Genomic DNA, 21,072 nt, shown 5'->3' with positions numbered 1-21,072 from the left:
GAGGGAATTGTACAAGGTAAATATATTTGAGTTTTCTGGGGAGCACATAGAAATAGCAGAGATATTAGCAGGGGCATGCTCAACTGAAACACAAACTTGAAATGTGTGGAATGCCCACTTGACCACGTGCAAGCTAAGAGTGTGCTTGGGAGAATAAAAGAGGAAAAAGACTATTTCACAACTGTGTAAGCTTCTGTACTTTTCCCTTCTACAGTAAATAATAGACTTAAATAGATAGGTAATGAATGCATTTCCACAAGACTCTGCCAGGTGTCCTGGTGGAAAGGATATTCTGTGTTCACAGTCTTGTCACAGACAAAGGGATCTCACTATTAGTTCACATACAAGGAGCTTCTTGATCTGGATTTGGTCTTCTTTCCTGTCTTCCTCTCCTGTAAATTCCCCACATGACGACGGGGCAATAATCACTACAGATTGTTCTGGGGAAGTAGCGATTTCTATATTTCACATTTCCCTGTCTGAGCATATGGAGGTTCCACCTAACTGTACTACACTAACTTCAGCTAACTTTTTTTGGTCCTTCGAAACCTAACTGCCACTTATCCCAGTCCATATCCACCATAGCTCTGGGCATATCTATACTCATCTTTATTACCAAATTCATTACACAGTACATTTATTGCTAACTAACTGATTATTTCTTTTCTTTCTCACTGTTCTGTGAGTTCCTCAAAGGCAGAAATTGTAATGCCCTTGACCTTCTCTGCACCAAAGACTGCTTGACTGGCAAAGACCATGCATGCAGTAAGCAGATGATACATGAGTAAATATCAGATGGAATGGTAAGTACAGTTGATCCTATAACAAAGTATTTTTCAGATTCATGTATACCAACCTGTGACTGTCCTGATACAAATGAGTGCAATCCAGAAGAGTTAAATCTTAGCCTCTGCTCCTTCATAAGAATGACACAAGGAACTTCCTGACCTCATCTGACTTTTGCCCTGAGATGTTCAACATGTTATTCGAGTCACAGTGAAGTAGGAATCTTTACAAAAGGAAGTTCAGATCATTTCTCTTGATCCTAGTTATGTGGATTGTTGAACAACATTTATATCTAAAATTAAATGTTGCTACCCCTAATAGAGGTCACTCACCACAGAAAGTAGAAAATAATAGAGGTTTTCCCCCTGACTGTAAAGGAACTAGAAAAGGTTATGAAATATACAATGACCTCTATGTTGATAGAGGTATGATAGCACCAGAGTTGACAGAAAGGACATTTTGAAACACTCCTCTGAGTACAGCCTAGATGATGAAGTTAAGTCAACATATAAAGGGGTCAGAGCTTAGTAAGATAGTGAGTAGTTCAATGGAAGAAGAGGCTGGAATCTGAGTAAAAGAGATGGCCAGTGGGAAGTCTCAGAGGAGACAGTGTGGAAGCTCATCAGAGTGGTAGCTTATTTTCCACTTTTAAGTAATGTGATGTCATTTTCCTTCACTACCCCTAATTGCTCAGTAAATTAAGGCTAGCCCTGGTTGGTTGTTCCCTAGGAAAGAAAGGCACTGAGGCAGTGTTCAGTATGGAAAGGGCCACACCACAGGAAATAAAACAGTGAGCAAAAATCAAGAATTCAGCCAAAAGGGAGTGAAGATAATTAGGAGAAACACTTCCCCTTCCCTTTATATTCTACTGCCCCATATCAACTTCCCTGATTATACATAATGAAATAAAGTTGTTTCCATTCAGGTCTATAAGTATATACATTTCTGATATCAAGCATAGAGAAGGGGATTTAATGAATTCACAAAATGAGTTAATGTAAGCTACTGGTTGCAGATCATTTTGAATATGTTTTCCCAGCAACAAAATCATTTAACTTCTCCACACACATCTCTCAAGCTTGCAGGAGACATTTTGTGATCACCCTTCCTCCTTAAAAGTTTTCTAAATTCATGTATTCAGCTAACTGCCACTGAGTTTCTACTGTAAAAGGAATAGATCTTGAGGAATATAATATTAAAAAAGACATGGTATCCATTCAAAATATGAGTTATATTTTATTGCACTCCTCCATGATGTTATGAGAGAAGGCACTGCAGGGTAAAGTGGGGGTCCGAGGAATGGAGAAGTCCAAACTAAGTCTAGTCAACTTTGTTTGATTTTACCCTTATGAAGATTTTCAGGTTAGAAGAAAGCATCCAGGTATCTTGTCTCAGGGCCCAAGAAGCCCTACAGCATTCTGAAGAGGTGGCCCATTTAGCAGAACACAGGGGAGGCAAGTGTTTGCTCTTTTCCAATTGAACTGAGAGTTTGACTCTACCTTAAACTTCATTCAAAACAGTCCCTGCTGTTATCAATTTAAACAGTGAAGAAGAAGTAGTTAAAAGGAAATCAAGTGGGTTGAGAGCAACTTGACATAGGAATTTTTAATTATAATTGAGCAGAATTTCATGAAGCAAGCAAAATTATAAAACAAAAACTGAAGAATGCCTTAAATTTAGTGAAAACAAAAGCAGGTTTGGAAATGTTCTGTGCCTATTTTCATAACACAGTAAAAAACAGACAGTTCACCTGCAGGACAAATGCAAAGTAGATGTTATAGACTTGAGAACCAAAAACTAAGCCTCATTTTACAAAAGCACCATGATATGGGAGAACAAGAATGACCTGGTCCCTGCCATAACTGAGTTCAAATTCTGGATCTGTCACTTAATACATGTGTACAACCTTGGGAAAATTAATTAACTTCTCTATAAACTGTATTTCTCAATCTTAAGATGCAAAGGTGGGAAAATTATAATGAATTAATAAATGTTTTTTTGTGATTAAGTAGATGCTCAATAAATATACATTTTCTTTGCTATATTTCTATTCCATGATTAGGTAGGCTGGTGACTGAAACATCATTGGGAAAATGGGAGAATGAAGATATGGTCTTTATAATTGCACATCCTTATCTCCCACATTCTCTCCCAGAACATATAGTCCACACATTATAGAAACATTGGATAAGTCACAAAGCTTAGTATTACATTTCATTCTTTTGTGCAAAATGGAATGTTCAGACTATAAGGAGGTGATGATGTGACAATGTGTTTTATGTTACAAACCTCAGTGATAGTCCTAAAAGTACTACACCTGGCAATTCTCAAAATTAAAAACAATCAGAAACAGGGAGACCTAGTTTATATTGAATTTCTCAACATGTCTTTTTCTCTTGGGGGAAATTTTGTGCATCAATTAAAGTGCTTCCCCCACAACTGCAGAAAGATCATAATCCCCATTACCATTCATCCTTGTCAGCATCACAGTTGCAGAAGTGTTGAATGTCCAGGCAACTCTCATCCAGGCCACATTCACACTGTTGAACCCCAGGCGGGGCACCTCCCCAGTAAGGGTGCCTTTCATTGGACCGCCCAATCCACCAGGTAAATGGTGTTCCATCTGAAAGACAAGATAGTTTGCAGAGGGTGTCAGAAGCTTACATGGAAATGTCTTCAAGAATAAATGCACTACTGGGTATTTACCCCAAAGATACTGATGTAGTGAAAAGAAGGATCATATGTATCCCAATATTCATAGCAGCAATGGCCACAGTTGCCAAACTGTGGAAAGAACCAAGATACCCTTCAACTGATGAATGCATAAAGACTATATAGTCCGAAAAAAAAAAAAAAAGACTATATAGTCCGTATATATGATGGCATATTATTCCTCCATCAGAAAGGATGAATACCCAACTTTTGCATCAACATGGATGGAACTGAAGGAGCTTATGCTGAGTAAAATAAGTCAGGCAGAGAGAGTCAATTATCATATGGTTTTGTTTACTTGTGGAGCATAAGGGATAACATGGAGGACATGGGGAGATGGACAGAAGAAGTGAGATGGGGGAAACTAGAGGGGGAGAAAAACCATGAGAGACTGTGGACTCAGAAACAAACTAAGGGTTTTGGGGGTGGGGTTGTGTGAGCCTGGCGGTGGATATTAAGGAGGGCACGTATTACACGGAGCACTGGGTGTGGTGCATAAACAATGAGTTTTGGAACACTGAAAAAAATTAAATTAAATTTCAAAAAAGAATAAATACATATTTACACATATTGCATATATATCCTCCCTTTCTCATTTCCTCTCTTCTTTTCTTCCTTCCTTTCTTTCTTTCTTTCCTCCTTCCTCTCTTTCCCTCTCTCATCCTGTATATGGATCTATATGTATCTGTACATATATACAATACTCTCTCTCTCTCTTTCTCTATACACACACACACATATATATATATATCCACATATACATCTATATCGATATCCGTATCTATAGATATAAACAGATACAGACATAAAAACGCTTTCATGAAAAGTATTCACATAGTAGGACAAGGATCAATCACAATGTTCAGAGGCAGGGTCACAAACTCAAATCAGACAGTTATCCTAGTTGAGTAAACTGGGCTAAATTGCAGACCAAATATTTTTAAGATACAGATACAGAAATTAATTTCATTATAAAACTATTAAAGGAAAAACAACAGCATGAGGGCGAAGACTGACCTGACATTAGTTCTCAGTTTCTGATAGTCTCTGAGAACAAGTGGAGACTACAGTGGAAGAAGAGTGTTGGAACCCTGGATTACCATAGCTTCTAATTTGTTTAAAGAGAAGTTATATATTTCAAATTCAAAGATTTGAAGGAAAAAGAATAAAACCTGTTGATGATCAATACTGCAAGGACCAAATAATTCCTTCTGAAGGTATATTTAACCCATACAGAGTTGGTATATAAACTGATTTCTGGTTTCTGTAGTTGAGAGAAAACTACTTTGGAGTCTTGTGTTTATCAATTTCTTTCTTCCTTTTGGTTTGTTTGTTTTGTTCAAAGCTTAGTTTAGTAAAATCTGTTGGAGTTTTCTTTTATGATTGGGAATATTTCAGTAAATTAAAATTATTACTCAGAAGATGATAGTGTATCCAAGCAACGGGTTGTAGGAAGAGATGGAGGTGTTATACATCATCAGGCTGCATGCAGTTAGGTCCAGGTCCCTTTGGAAATTGCTGTTTTGTTTCTTTTTGGCATACAACAGGCACTTAACATGCGATTACTAAAAAATGAAAAAAAAATGCTTATTAGGGATCATTTTTAATGATGTACCATTTTAAAATGGAACAATGCTTGTCTGATGATGTTACTAGGTTGGAATATTGCCAAGTCAAGATTTAATTGTGCATACAACTCCTGATTTGCAAACACATAATTTACAAATTATTTGTGTATGCACAGATAGCAACAACTTTCTCTGGATTGCTCTCTGTGTTAATATACTTATGAAAGTCACTGAGGCAAGTAGGAAGAGAAATGACAATCTGGAGCTTCCAAGAAACAGTAGGTCAAAAGTTCAGGAAGATACTGTGAAAAGCAAAAGTATCTTAGAGTTGCTGAGTTCGAAGGAGGACAGCTTGAAGGACCATACAAAACCCAAAATAACACACCTGATCCTGCCTAAAATGTTCCAAGTTCCCTTATTATCTTTTAAGCTAGAATTCCAGTTATCAATATTTGTTTACCAGACCCTTCTTTTTAAATACTAATTCTCAATGGTTTAAATCCATTTTCCCTAGTTTCAAACAGCTATAAATCATGGAACAATAGTTCAAATGAATTGTTTTATTTCTAAATTCTAGCCTAGATAAGCCACTCAAGTGGCCTAGAGAGCTGGTGGGTTTATTTAGGGCATAGGGCACTACTTTTGGGAATGGAGTAAATTTAGGTAGATTTTCCAGGTGTTTGAGTCCAGGGAACACAACGGTAAAACATTTTATATGTGAATATATTTACCAATTTTGGTTCTGGGTCCAAAACATGAGAAGAAATCTCCCCAACTCTACATCCTTCTGGCACTGCCCAGGATTTTTCCCCATAACATTAGTCCAGATCAAATAATAATGTTCAATACCATCATGAATTATTTTTGTTTATGAGCTAAACCAAGGTTGTAATCATACTAATAGCATCATTACTAATGGTATGATTTCCGAACAACCAATTTGTATACAGCTTCTGGTGTCTGTGTTGCTTTCTAGGAATTTTACCAATTCTCATTTGGTATCTTAAGCCTCTAGAAGTTTCACAGCAACTTGAGGCTTTGCTTTGTTTCAAATCCATCATTGTCTTACAGAACTGAGGCTTGGGGTCCCCTCTTCATGTCTAGAAATTAGTATAAAGGTTTTAAGTTATGTTAACTGAATGCATGTCAATGAGTAAGAAGAAAGAAAGGAAAAAGAGGAGAAAAATACATGCACACACACAGATATTTAAAAGCAGGAGAATCATTGCTAAATTTTCCTCTCATATGTCCCATTTTTATATTTATTTTCCTTTGGAGCTTAACAAACAAGGAAGCCAAAGATCAAAAAGGATAGGACTTGCCCTGATTCATGACTCTAATGATATAGTCAGGAAGGGAATCTACACCTTAGGTTCACATTTCAACCACTGGAGAAATTGGATTTATTTTCTCCTGACCAGGTGTTTAAAAAAAGTAAAGTTTTACAAAGCACAATTATACAGATATAGACATATCTCAATATGCATTCATTCATCAAATATTTACTGAAGATCTATAATATTCCAGGAACTATTCTAGGTACCTGGAATAAATCAGTTTAGGACAAAGCAAACCAACAAAGAAAGAAAACATGTCCCTAAAGCTTGCATTGTAATTATAAGAAACAGACAATAATAGTAATTAAATAATTTCGTTTTATTTATTTATTTATTTATTTATTTATTTATTTATTTATTTGAGAGAGAAAGAGAGGGAGATAGAAAGGAGCAGAGAGAGAGGGAGAGAATCTTAAGCAGGCTCCATGCCCAGTACAGAGTCTGATACAGGGTTTGATCTCATAACCCTATGATCATAACCTAAGCGAAAATCAAGAGTTGGATGCAAAAGTGACTGAGGCACCCAGACACCCCAATAACAATTTTGCATTTAGAAAGAAAGAAGAGGTATGGAAACAATACAGCAGACCAAGGTAAAGTAGACTGCAAGGAAGTGTGGGCTGCAATTTTAGAATGGTCAGGATAGAAATTGATGAAAAAATAATTAAAATTCTGAAAAAAACTTCAGGGCAGGAATAAGTGATTCAATGGCTGGCTATCTGGAGGATAACACAGCAAACAAAGGAAACATTCAGTGTAAAAGATCAGGAAAAGGGGCACCTGGGTGGCTCAGTGGGTTAAGATCAGGAAATGTAGGATCAATGTAAAATAAAGGGATTTTCTAAAATCTATCAGCTGGTTTTCAAACCATTATTTTTAAAATTTTGAGGAAACTCTAACTGGTCTGTTCAATTAAAAAAAAAAAGGGAGCAGGAAACAGGCAAAATAGAACATGTGTTAAATTAGATTATTGGTTACAAACTAAGAATTCACTCTGATAGTTCCAAGGCAAAGGCTATAATTAAGAAGATATCAGGCTGCCACAGAACCATGACCAGGGAAGAAATGGGCTTTTGGCTAATGGGCTCACCATGTTGCTCACTGGAGCAGAGAGCAAAGGGAACTCTGCCTGGCTCACTAGCCTTGAAAGTCAAATATTGGAGACCTACCCAGCCAAAGATGTCATGCTGCCAGTGCCACAACCACTCCTCTCTAAGGATCAATAGGGTCAATAGGCGCCATCCCCCCAAAGACAGAAGTTACTATGGCCAATGATCCTAACCTCAGAACAGAAGCTCCATGCAGAGCCTGCTTCCCAGCGCTCACCTCCATTAAGAGCTGCATAAGAGGTCTGACTAGGGAAGCAGAGGTAACTAACATGCCTGCATCCCAGCTGGAAAGGAGACTGGACATGTGAATTCTGACTTGCTGCAGAGACAGGACTCACAAGGCAAATTTTCATTAACACAGAAATGATACCCAAAAGTTATGGGGCATGTATGAATAAGACAAATGGCGGGACACCTGGGTGGCTCAGTTGGTTAAACGTCTGCCTTCAGCTTCAGTCATGATTCCAGGGTCCTGCATTGGGCTACTTGATCATCAGGGAGCCTGCTTCTCTCTCTTTCTCTCTCTGCCTGCCACTCCTCCTGTTTGTGCTCTATCTCTGACAAAATAATAATAATAAGAAGAAGAAGAAGAAGAAGAAGTAGAAGAAGAATGCAAATGGCTATCCTGTAGGTAAAGACACACTTAATATCACTTAATGGATCAGAACTCTAAACTGTTGGGGCAGAGGTTATGCATCCCAGAAAAGAAGGTCTGCACGATGCTTTGTGCTTCTGAGGCCTGAAGCTACAGGATTTTAGGGGCCAGACTCTTGTTCAAAGAAGCAGTGTTTTAATGCACTGCCCCTCTTACAGTGGACTTCCACAAGAAAACCTAAGAGAAGAATATGGGATGTGGCCCATATATACAATGGAATATTACTTAGCCATCAGAAAGGATGAATACCCAACTTTTGCATCAACATGGATGGGACTGGAGGAGATTATGCTGAGTGAAATAAGTCAAGCAGAAAAAGTCAATTATCATGTGATTTCACTTATGTGTGTAATATAAGGAATAGCATGGAGGACATTAGGAGAAGGAAGGGGAAAATGAAGGGGTGGGAAATTGGAGGAGGAGATGAACCATGAGAGACTGAGGACTCCGAGAAACAAACTGAGGGTTTTAGAGGGGAAGGGAATGGGGGAATGGGTGAACCCAGTGATGAGTATTAAAGAGGGCATGTATTGTATGGAGCACTGGGTGCTATATGTAAACAATGAATCTTAAAACACTACATCAAAAACTAATGATGTACTGTATGGTGACTAACATAAAACAATTAAAAAAAAAAAAAGAATGTGGGAGGACTGGATCCCCCTGTAGTATGGCACCACCAGGACCTCAACAGTAGACACAGAGGCTTCAGAGAGGTGGTGATGTCCTCTATATGCAAGATTTAGAACAAAAAATCACTGAGAAATTGCATTCATTTACATTACTTCTATGCATTTGGAATTATTATTGTTATGTATCCTCACGTACACAACAAAGTCTAGGAAAATTCATCATATATATACATATATTTTTTTAAAAGAATCTTCTCAGGATGATTTTTGTTGAAACTTTTTCATCTTTTTTTCTTTTTAAGATTTCATTTATTTATTTGACAGGGAGAGATCACAAGCAGGCAGAGACAGACAGAGAGAGAGAGGGGAAGCAGGCTCCCTGCTGAGCAGAAAGCCCAATGCAGGGCTCAATCCCAGGACCCTGAGATCATGACTTGAGCCAAAGGCAGAGGCTTAACCCACTGAGCCACCCAGGCGCCCCCATCATATATATATATTGAACAAAAAAACCCTCTTAGAAAGTTAATGGCTTAGAGTGAATGACCTCAGTGTGTGGCAGTATGTAACCACAAAAGGTGCTTTTTGTTAATATCAAATAGAATATCACCAGACCAAGATCAGTCATTTGTCATGAGGCTTATAAAGGTGACAGTAGGAAACATTACTGAGCATGTGCTAAGTTACAGGCAGTATTCTGATGTGCTCTACACATATCAACCCATTTCATCATCACTGCTATCCTAGGAGGTGGGTTAATTACCCTTCACTTCACAGGTGAAGGGAGTGAGGCAGAGAAGGTTTAAAATACCCTCTTGGGGCCATACAATTAGAAAGTTCAGAGTCAGAACCTGAATCCAAGTATTCTTGCCCAAGAGTCCATGGGTTTAATCCCTATGTTATGCCACCATGCTCTGACATGTGGGGAAATAATACATAGTTAAAAAGTCTGGGGCGCCTGGGTGGCTCAGTGGGTTAAGCCTCTGCCTTCGGCTCAGATCATGATCTCAGGGTCCTGGGATCAAGGCCCGCATCGGGCTCTCTGCTCATCAGGGAGCCTGCTTCCTCCTCTCTCTGCCTGCCTCTCTGCATACTTGTGATTTCTCTCTCTCTGTCAAATAAATAAAACATTTAAAAAAAAAAATCTAGGGTCCCCAAATCCCAAAAAGACTAAATAAAAAAAGAAACAAAACAAAACACAAAACTTAGGCCTTTCAACAAAATACATATGGGTAGATTTAAGTGATAGCTAAGAAAATTGTAAGTCATAGGTAATCTCTCACAATCACTAAAATAAAGACAACACATTCCTAAATATATCTAACTACTACTCACTCATACACACTAATAATGCCACAGCAGAATCTAATGTTAGCATTGCTTGCTAGAACTTCCCAGGACCACCCCACCAGGAATTTCTGTAAGACAGCCACAAGTTTACCCAGTTTTGCTAAAGACTGCACACATACTAAGAAGCATAATTTATGCCCTGTAGCTGGACTGCCTTTCAAAAGCTCTACACCTTTCTGAGTTTCTCAGTTTTCTTTTATACTTTTTTTTTAACGTCCATTTCTTAGAACTGGGATTGTTCCCCAAGTTGTAAACTGGCTAGGCAGTTTGATAAATAAGTTAAAATAGAACATCGTGCAGATCACCATGTAACTTACTTAACATATTGGACCATGCAGGGTACGTAGACTTAGGTTTGTCCATACCTTCTTTTTTTTTTTTTTTAAAGATTTTTTATTTATTTATTTGACAGAGAGAGATCACAAGTAGACGGAGAGGCAGGCAGAGAGAGAGAGAGAGGGAAGCAGGCTTCCTGCTGAGCAGAGAGCCCGATGTGGGACTCGATCCCAGGACCCTGAGATCATGACCTGAGCCGAAGGCAGCGGCTTAACCCACTGAGCCACCCAGGCGCCCTGTCCATACCTTCTTGAGGATACTTAGAGTCACAGGAGCTTCATGTTCGTCAATCTCAATGGGATGTAAAGTATACACAGACATTTCTACATGAGCCCAAGGATAGAGACAAGCTTTAGAGTCTTGGACTTCATCCCTGCCCTGTCTTCCTTTTTTTAATTAGGACACACACACACACACACACACACACACAGATTGAAAGGCAGACAGTGACATAAGAGGATTCAGATGAAGAAAAATCCTTATCCTCACTTTTGACCTCAGAAATTAAGCCCATATCAATTCCTTTACAAACAGCATCAGAAAAATATATTTGAATTTAAAGCATTATAGAAGGTCGAATTTAAAGCATTATAGAAGGTCAAACTACGAGTTTTGATAATTAGTGCATAAGTAAAAGTTTCCTCCAGTGAGACATTTTGTATGATATACACAGAGACAGAGCTCAAGGAGAGAAAAATCAGAATAAGTTTTAAAGAAGACCTAAGCATGGGCGCCTGGGTGGCTCAGTGGGTTAAGCCGCTGCCTTAGGCTCAGGTCGTGATCCCAGCGTCCTGGGATCGAGTCCCGCATCGGGCTCTCTGCTCAGCAGGAAGCCTGCTTCCCTTCCTCTCTCTCTGCCTGCCTCTCTGCCTACTTGTGATCTCTCTCTGTCAAATAAATAAATAAAATCTTTAAAAAAAAAAAATAAAGAAGACCTAAGCAGAAAACCAAGCTGTACATGTTTAATTTCACATTATGATTTTCCTAATGTCAGAAATTTAAAACAGATCATGATGCAGGTTACCCGCACCCTTTTATGGCTTAATCACTGAGTTTTTGAACAGAATTCAAATTGGAGATCCTTCCTTAATCTTGCAATTGCTTAAATTAAAGTCTTGGTAACTGAGAACACAATAAGCACAATAGCTTCCCAGTGATAACTACTGCCACAGCCAAGAGAATTTGGCGGTTGCCACCACTAGAAACAGTCCAAACACAATTCCAAACAAACTCAGCATGAAGCTGGAAAGTTCTGTAAATATACAGAGACATTCATCCTTCCTAGGCTCAATGCCTCACAACCATGCATTTGGTTAGAAATTGTTCATAAGACTCTGGCGGAATCATACAAGTGTCTGATCACTAGACTGTCACCTGGCACAGCTTCCACTAATAGAATAACATAAGACTTAAAAAAAAATATATATATATATAAATTAAATATATATAAATAAATATATACACATGCATACATATATGTATATAAAATAGATACATATCTCATACATATATCTATGATTTATAAAATAATGTAATTAAATACAATGTGTATATATATATATCCATATGCATTAGTGTGTGTCTATTAGTATGTATATATATAGCATATATATTAGTGTGACATGTGTGTGTATACATACATACATACATAATCCCCTCAATTATTTCTTTATTCTACGCCATATGAAGATCATGGTGTGTATTCCGGTGATATAATTTTAACAGACTATCACTACCCCAAAGGAGCTTATAACATTTAGGGGAAGAAGGACTTCTACACAGCTGGGAGAAATGAAAGTTAGAATGAGATTAGGGCCAAAATAGAGCAGTTAATAAAAGGCTAGGGAAGCCCAGAATAAGAAACTATAAATTTTGTCTCAGGAGTCCTGAGAAAGGTTTCATGGAAATGGTTTAATTTCATGGAAATCGTGACATTTGATTAGAGGCTTGGCATTGAGGGGGATGGTGCCACTGGGAAGAGTCCGTGCAGGTATGAGACACTAAAGGGGACCCAAAATTCACTACAGCATCCATAGAGGAAGCAACTGTCTGAAGTAATAAGACTTCAGCATATACTAAAGATAAGCTATTTCACTGACTGTAGTTGAGCTTGTGGGCTTGAAAAATAAGAGGGAGAGAAAGAATCCACCCAAGTTGAAAGGACAAATAATTACAGGTGATTGCACCAAAATGGTTCCTTGTATGATCAAAATACAAATCATCAAACACTGGTTTAAGAAAGAAGACTCTGACCATCAAACAAAGCATTTTATATAATCTTTCTAAGTAGAATATCATTTCTGAGGAAACATTTAGGAAGAAAAACAACCTCATCCATATCAGAAAATAATGGCAGACATTCATCAAAGTCAATCTTGGTCTTACCGCTTGCTGGTCAGGATCATTAAATCAGACCATATGTCTAATAGTGTGATTAAGAGCTACTCAGTGACATTAGAAATTAACATTTTTATAATGTTGTTCAATGGTCTCTTCTCCCTGCCTATTTAATTGAAGTGAGCACAAAAGGGAGGGGCAGAAAAGATTAATGATACTGTCCTCTTAAAACAAATGATAAAAATCACTTTGATGGGGTTGTTTAAAGCAAGACTAGACAAATCTCTCTAGAATGGGTCACAGGAATTCTTCCTCATTAGGCAAAGAGATAGACAAAATGAATAACTTAAATAATTCTATTTGCACTGTTTACATTTCATGAGAGAATATAATAATACTTTGCATTAGGCAGTATATTTCATTTTAAGAGCTGTAATGAAAAGGATTTGCAAGGTTCAATGACTTGCTCCAAATCACAAGGTAACTGAGGGCAGACCTGGGCTCATGGCTCTGGGTCTTTAAGACCCACCACTGCAGGGCTCATATTTGGAACACTTACCTTCACAAAGACTCACAGACCTTTTTACTTTTTAATGTGCCAAAAACATATGTAGATATGACCCGAGTAGGGGAAAATGACCAACTATGATAAATATGTGGGAACCATTAATAAAATAAGATCTTTGGTTTAAGACACCATTTCTCTGATAGGATAAACTTGAAAGTAGTAATTTCAGATGCTGGGTGAGAAGGATAGTGGAGGATTTCCCTGTCCATACCAAACCATAATGTGAGAAGAAAGAAACTGTCATTGTGTGAAGCCCCAGAGACCTGGAGTAATGTATTTATTACCAAGGCATAGGTTAACCTATACCGATTAATATAGTAAAAATAATAATAATAATAATAATAATAATAATGGATAAGAAACAGAGTTAGAAAAGTAAAACACCTAATGTCTATACACAGTCATAGAAAGAGAGAATTGCAAAAATCTGGGGACTAAAGCTAATGCACCTATTTAATACTAGCAATCCTAATTTAAAACATCCAGGTTTTATTGAGCATTTAAAATATTTCAGGCAGTTTTATGCACTTTTTATAATCTAGTTTATTTAATCTCCACAACAACTCTATGAGGTAAATTATTCTATCCCATTTTACAGATGAAGAAACAGAGGCATTACCTGGAGGAGACATTATACATCCAAGGTAACTCAGCAAATGACAGCTCCTGGCCAAAGCCACAGAAACTTATTATAGGTGATTGCAACAGACTCAAAGGTAAAATCCTTTACAATAGGCCTCCCCTATTGTTCTATTCCCTAAAATTTATTCTAATAACAGAAAATTAGGATATTTAAAGTGTATATTAGATGATTGATCTCTCCTCTTAAAATCCTTCCATATTATCCCACTATAAGAATAAAATCCAAACTCCTTACCATGGCTCCCAAGACCACATGTGTCTGGTTCCCACAGACTTTTCAGCTTGATTTTTTTGGCACTCCAGCCCGTTCCAACCGCACCAACCTTACCATGGACCCTCACATGGGCCCTTATGTTTGCTCTTCCCTGCCCAAATCAGTCTTCTCATGAATTTTTGCAGTGGTTCTTTGTGTTGTATCACTGGATTCTGAAATTAAATCCCACCTCTTCCCTACTGACCCTATTTAACATGCTCCAAAATCACTCAATTATTTTCTTAGGAGTAGTTACCACTTTCTGAAACTATACTTCTGTTTCTTTTGTTGTTTTGTTTAACATGTTCTTCACATGTCAACCCCCATTTGAATTAAAGCAAGGGCTTTTAACTCTCATTCTATGACTATATCCCCAGAATGTAGAATGTGCCTAATTGGGGCCAAGAACCAAATACATATTTGTTGAATAAAGAAGTGATTAAATAGCAAGAAAAATAAACATCAGTCTGGAAATGCTTTGCACAGATTACATTAAAAATAATTTACCCCTGGGGCTAATAATACATTATATGTTAATAAAAAATAATAATTTTGCAAAAATATATTATTATAGAAGTTCATACAGTTACAAGTATATTCATCTTTGGTATTCTGTGCCATCATTGCAGACATCAAGTATTTTTGTCATTTCAGTGATAAATTCTATGAAGCCTTTGAGTAAGAGTTTCCTATAAATGTGGCATAGAATGAAATAGCCACACACAACAGTGTTGGCACACCTGTTCATTTGTGAGCTTAATAAAATGGCATAAGACACCTACAATGGACAAGATACTTGACTGAATGGAATACACAAGCCACAAAAAAGATATGAGTCCTGCCATTAGGGACCTCGCAACATGGTAGATGAGGATGAAAAAAAGGTGGAAATAATCTTTAGTGAAACTTGGGATGAAATAAATTTGAAGTAGAATCTTAAGCAACATGTGGAGTGTCAAGAGGAAAAAACAAACAAACAAAAATAAAACGGGCTAGTATTTAGTGGAAAGCATGGTTCTAGGGGAAAACTCTGAGGTCATTCTTGTTTCAAATACATCTGCCATTATGGCTTTCCAATCAGTGAAATCAAATGGTATCACTGCACATTAGTCTTCAAAACAAGGTTTACATAACTTATTTCATTCAATGCCCACCCTCCCCATTTCTGTGAAGATTTTTATTCTCATTTCACAAATATATTATTAATAATATATTTTATTAATAAAAGATTAGTAATTTTCCCAAGATCACATGGTTAGGAAGATGTGAATTTAGATCTTAAGGCTCCAAATTCAAATACTATTTTTATTATATCCAATGAAACCCAGTCCTATAATGATAGAAATGAAAGGGTATTATAGATCTTCACAACAATTGATCTTGAGTCAAAATTACGAGTATACATCAAGTAAATATTTTATTGGTGGAACTGGAGGGCTTTTTATTGAGTTTGTATCTTCAATTCTCTTCAGATATTCCAAACTATCTTGTCTTCCTAACTGTATTGGTATATCTTTGATTTATCTAATGGTCAATCAATGAAACAAGCAAAATCTGAAAAAATAAATATTAATTACCATTGTTTCTCAGAAAGTCAGTTTGCCTGGACCTCTATCACTGGTCAACAGCTACATGAAGAGTGAGAGGGTAATCATATAAACAGGAACAAACTGGACTTTCTAGAAATCTTAGATCAGTATTTCTCAAAGTCTACTATTATTCTGACTTTAATCAGAATGATTTGATGTGCTCATAAGAACAAGTGTTCTTTGTATTTTCCCAGAGAATGGAGTCCAAGATTCTCTGTTTCTATCAGACTCAACAAATTTTGCACACAGAAATTTTAAAATCATTGGTGAGATGGTTTGAACCTCATTCAAGATGTTCAGATGTTACCCTCCTTTTATTTTTGAAGAATTCTTGTTGAATGACACTATAGATTGCTAATTACTAGTGAGCACCTCCGTTTTAGATTGAATTCCATTACCAAAACACAGGTATGAAGTTTTACCAGTTCCAGCTAAAGAAAAAAAAATAATGATAGACGGAGATGAATAAAATACATACTAAAAATTAAGTTTAGGGCGCCTGGGTGGCTCAGTGGGTTAAGCTGCTGCCTTTGGCTCAGGTCATGATCTCAGGGTCCTGGGATCAAGTCCCGCATCGGGCTCTCTGCTCAGCAGGGAGCCTGCTTCCCTCTCTCTCTCTCTCTGCCTGCCTCTCCATCTACTTGTGATCTCTCTCTGTCAAATAAATAAATAAAATCTTTAAAAAAAATAAATAAATAAAAATTAAGTTTAACTGAGAAAAGGTCACTGAAATATATAGTAACTAGTTTCTTCTCTTTTGTTTTGGTTTAATATAAACCCAGTTAATATACATTTGATGATGCTAATCTTCCATGAATTCCCTAGAAGAATCACCAGAGAAGTGTCTGCCACAGTTATCCATTCCACTTCAGTCATTTTATTTAGCAAACTCTGTTCCATACTTTGGGAAGATTAGGGAGGACCAATTCACCTTCTCTTAGTTTTCTTCTACTCTGGCTCAAAAAACAAAGCCAAACAGAACAAAAATTTACTACCTTCCCCCTCCTGGGTCAAATGGCTCTCCCATGCCCACTTTTAATTTGCTTCAATGGGAAGATGATGAAAGTTCTCATCTATCCATTCTGTTCTTCCACCTGTCCGCTCATTAGCCCATCCACTCATACATCCATTTAACTGTTCTTACCAATATTTCTCCCACGCACAACCCTTTGGTGGACCTCACACTTGGAGATACAGAGAAATTTTCCTTGTCCTTCTTCATAGACATTTCATCTATTACTTATCACAAATGTCTAAAAAGCCTAGATTCCCAACCCTGCATTCTTTCCGAGTTGTTTGGTGGACTCAACTGTCCCATCAGTATTTTCCACTGCTTCCTCACAGAGTCTGAAAATTGTTTATTACTCATTGTCCTATAGGAATGTATATAAAATATACACAGAGAGGTATTCACACATACCTCACAAATAGCTCCTAGTCTTGTATTAAATAAGGCACTCGATAAACCAGTAATTGTGTGTTGAAGTAGGAAGGGAGTAAATGTTGCATTGCTAATCAAAATGCCATTGTGATCATTCATGTTAATAGATCACCTCTAAGTGATTGTTACCATTTATGAAGACACCAACTAACCCCACTGTGGCTTATACTATGAATGTTTCCATCCGTACTGTAAATTCCTTTTGCTGATGGCATATTTTCTGGGGCTTTTTGTTGAAAACCATGTAGGATGAGGATGTTTACGTAAGGCAATCAATATTTCCTGTCCTTTGATCAACTACTACAGATTCAACTATAAATTGAACATTAGAGAACATTAGAGAGAAACACTCCCACACACCCATGCCCTTTCTTGCCTGAGTGGTCAGTTTAATTTCTTCTTTCCTCTTCTCCAATCCTCTTTTTCCTTTTCATTCTTTCTTCTCCCTTCTCCCTCCACCTCTCTCTCCCCTCCTCCTTCCCTCTCTTTTCTTTCTCTCTCTCATTTCATCATTTCTCCCTCCCTCCTCTCACTTATATCCCCCCCAGAGTCATTTTTACTTCTTTTGATCCTTCTCTCCCCCAATCTCTTTTTTGAGCAACTACCAAAGATAATTATTAACTTCTTCTTTCTTAAATACATAAACACAATCACACATACAAGAATTGCCCACAATTCTGCCTATAATATTCTATCACTGTTGTTTAATAGACATTACCTGATTATGATAAGGAAAAAAAAAAAAAAGACAAGGCAGGAAAAAGAAAAAAAAAAAAGAAAGAAAAAAGGAAGAGCTAGCTGGAACCCTTTATGCAAATCCCTGCATGAATCAAGTTTTCTTTCAAATTATAACAGGTGAACAAATTCATGAAGGAGATAAAGTGAGTTTGCTTTTCATAGTTCCTGCTAATGAACAAACAAAAATCCCCTCTTCATTCATTTCTGTCCTTAAAACATAGCTGATGGCTGTAAGTCTAATATTCATTAGAGACCTGAACAAGGCACAGACAGAGAGTTGATGGAGCCCACAGATCACGCCCACCAGGCAGTGCTAGAAACAGTGCAAGGCAGCAACATAAGAAGAATGGACACAGAGCAGCTCTTCTAATGAATAAAATATGAAGAGCTCTGCAATTACGCAGATCAGAAAGAAGTGGCCAGAGGATCATCAGCATAATGATAGTAATAAAAATAGGATTTCATGCCTGTATCTCCTATTTCACATCCCAAATCTGAATAATATTTATTAACCATTCTCCTGTTTATGGTTATTTGCAGGGTACATAACAAAAAATAAAACAAGGCTATGAGTTTCCTGCCTTCAAGGATTTTCTGTTCCATGATAGACCACAAAGGTCATTTAATTATTCTGAAAAATAGTCTACAAATAGAAAATACATGAAAGTGGTAATTTTGGTTTCTGAGCGGAAATAAGCCATTTAAAAGAGTACTCTATATTTGAAAAAATTAGACAAAATGACCAGTTGAAAAAACTGATTAGCTATGTATTTTGATACAAACTAATTTTCTAAATAAAAAAGTTAGAACATTGGCTAGTGATCACTCAGGACTTACAATGTACTACTGCTATGTTTCTACATCACAAAAGGTGCAGCAAAAAAAATGAGGTTGCAGACATGGTCAGTAATCTACCTAAGGGTAGGGATGATTAGTAATCAATAGACACCCAGTTTATATTAGACTCTCAAAAATTCATTAAATGACCACAAGTATATATATTTGTAGATATATGTCCATGTACACACACACACACACACACAGTCTAGTGTACAGCACAAAACACCACCCTATTCAAAGAGTGTAACAGTACAAATGCTTTTCATGATAACTTCAGTATAATTTCTGAAAAGATGAATAATTAAGATTTGAGAAAGTATCATTATCAAGAAATTTTTAACTATAGTTCTCACAGACAGGTATATATTTTATCAAACAGCATAATGCTGGGATTCATTTTCTAAGAAGTCATTTAGTTGCTATCAGAAGAAAAGATAAGTGATGAGAATATAACATGATACACTACATCTACCACTCAGCCCCAATGCTGGCAAACCCAGTCCTTGTCTCCATCAGGATATACCATTAACAGAGACTGCCTTCTAGGGTCTCAGTCAATTGAAACAAGTCAATTAAAGGCCCTTTCAGTTGACAGAAACAGCTAATGCATTGTTGGCTACTCTTAGAAGTCTAGAATCAAATTAGAAAAATGAGCACATTAATCAAGGGGAAAAATACCTCTGAGGTTTAACAGGTTTCTGGGACGGTACAATTCAAGCAAGATCTAAGATCTAGGACTTATTCTTGTTATATAGAAAAATCTCTCAAATCTCTCAAAATGGAGGGTATGTTAAGTTTCTTTGGTTATTCCGGAATTATTGATAACAGCTATCATATTTCACCAAAAGTTAGTTCTCTAGATAGTAAGTTGTGCCATTATTTTTTGTACCATTAAGAAAGAAAAACTACTACCAGGTCAACTAAAATATAACATTGATTATAAGATTTACTCCAATTTTGGAGATATTAAAAGTATAAAAAGAAACTTTATTTCAATTACATTTACATATATAGTCAAACTACCTATGATTCATTCCATTTAAAATTAATGTCCTTTTTTATCTAGTTAGGAAAACTGCTTAGTGTGTGTTTGTTTGTTGCAAATATAACAAGGATAAAAAATAATATCTAGGGGAGGAGTCAAGATGGCGGAGAAGTAGCAGGCTGAGACTACTTCGGGTAGCGGGAGATCAGCTAAATAGCTTATCTAAAGATTGCAAACACCTACAAATCCAACGGGAGATTGAAGAGAAGAAGAACAGCAATTCCAGAAACAGAAAATCAACCACTTTCTGCAAGGTAGGACTGGCGGAGAAGTGAATCCAAAGCGACGGGAAGATAGACCGCGGGGGGAGGGGCCGGCTCCCGGCGAGCGGCGGAGCAACGGAGCAAAATCAGGACTTTTAAAAGTCTGTTCCGCTGAGGGACATCGCTCCAGAGGCTTAACTGGGGTGAAGCCCAGGCGGGGTAAGCGCGGCCTCAGGTCCCGCAGGGTCGCAGAAGGATCGGGGGTGTCTCAGTGTCGCAGAGCTTACCGGTATTAGAACGGGGAAGCCGGCTGCAGAGACAGAGCCGAGGAGTGACTCTCAGCTCAGGGTTGCCTTGAACCGGTCGCAGGCTCGGTCAGCTCGGAGCGCAGCCGGAGGCCAGGCTGACGGGAGTCATTTGGCGCTGTTCTCTGAGGGCGCACTGAGGAGTGGGGCCCCGGGCTCTCGGCTCCTCCGGGCCGGAGACCGGGAGGCCGCCATCTTTATTCCCGTCCTCCGGACTCTACGGAAAGCACTCAGGGAACAAAAGCTCCCGAAAGCGAACCCGAGCGGATGACTCAGCGCGGCCCCGGGTAAGGGCGGTGCAACTCCGTCTGGGGCAAAGACGCTTGAGAATCACTACAACAGGCCCCTCCCCCAGAAGATCAACGGGAAACCCAGCCAGGACCAAGTTCACCTACCAAGGAGAACGGCGGAATTCCAGAGGAGAAGAAAGCAAAGCACAGAACTCATGGCTTTCTCCCCATGATTTTTTAGCCTTGCAGTTAATTTAATTTTTTTTTCTTTTTCAATTTTTTTTCTTTTTCTCTTCTTCTGCTAAATTTTTTTTAACTTTTACCGTTTTCTTTTTTTTAACGTTTTTTAAATAGTTTATCTAATATATATATATTTTTTCCTCTTTTTATATTTTTTCT

The 21,072-nt window shown here is 37.6% G+C and overlaps 1 protein-coding gene across 1 annotated transcript in view; it reads right to left on the bottom strand.

Annotated features, from left to right (window-relative positions):
• CNTNAP5 (contactin associated protein family member 5) overlaps positions 1 to 21,072 on the bottom strand; it is an 847,743-nt gene that overhangs the window by 155,777 nt on the left and 670,894 nt on the right. The window contains exon 14 of the mRNA XM_047722671.1: positions 3,253 to 3,409. Within this exon, the coding sequence (XP_047578627.1) occupies positions 3,253 to 3,409 (157 nt within the window). The remainder of the gene's footprint in view (positions 1 to 3,252; positions 3,410 to 21,072) is intronic.

Source organism: Lutra lutra, chromosome 3 (genome assembly GCF_902655055.1).
Source record: "Lutra lutra chromosome 3, mLutLut1.2, whole genome shotgun sequence".
Classification (NCBI taxonomy): Eukaryota; Metazoa; Chordata; class Mammalia; order Carnivora; family Mustelidae; genus Lutra; species Lutra lutra.
This window is presented reverse-complemented; position numbering and strand designations above follow the sequence as displayed.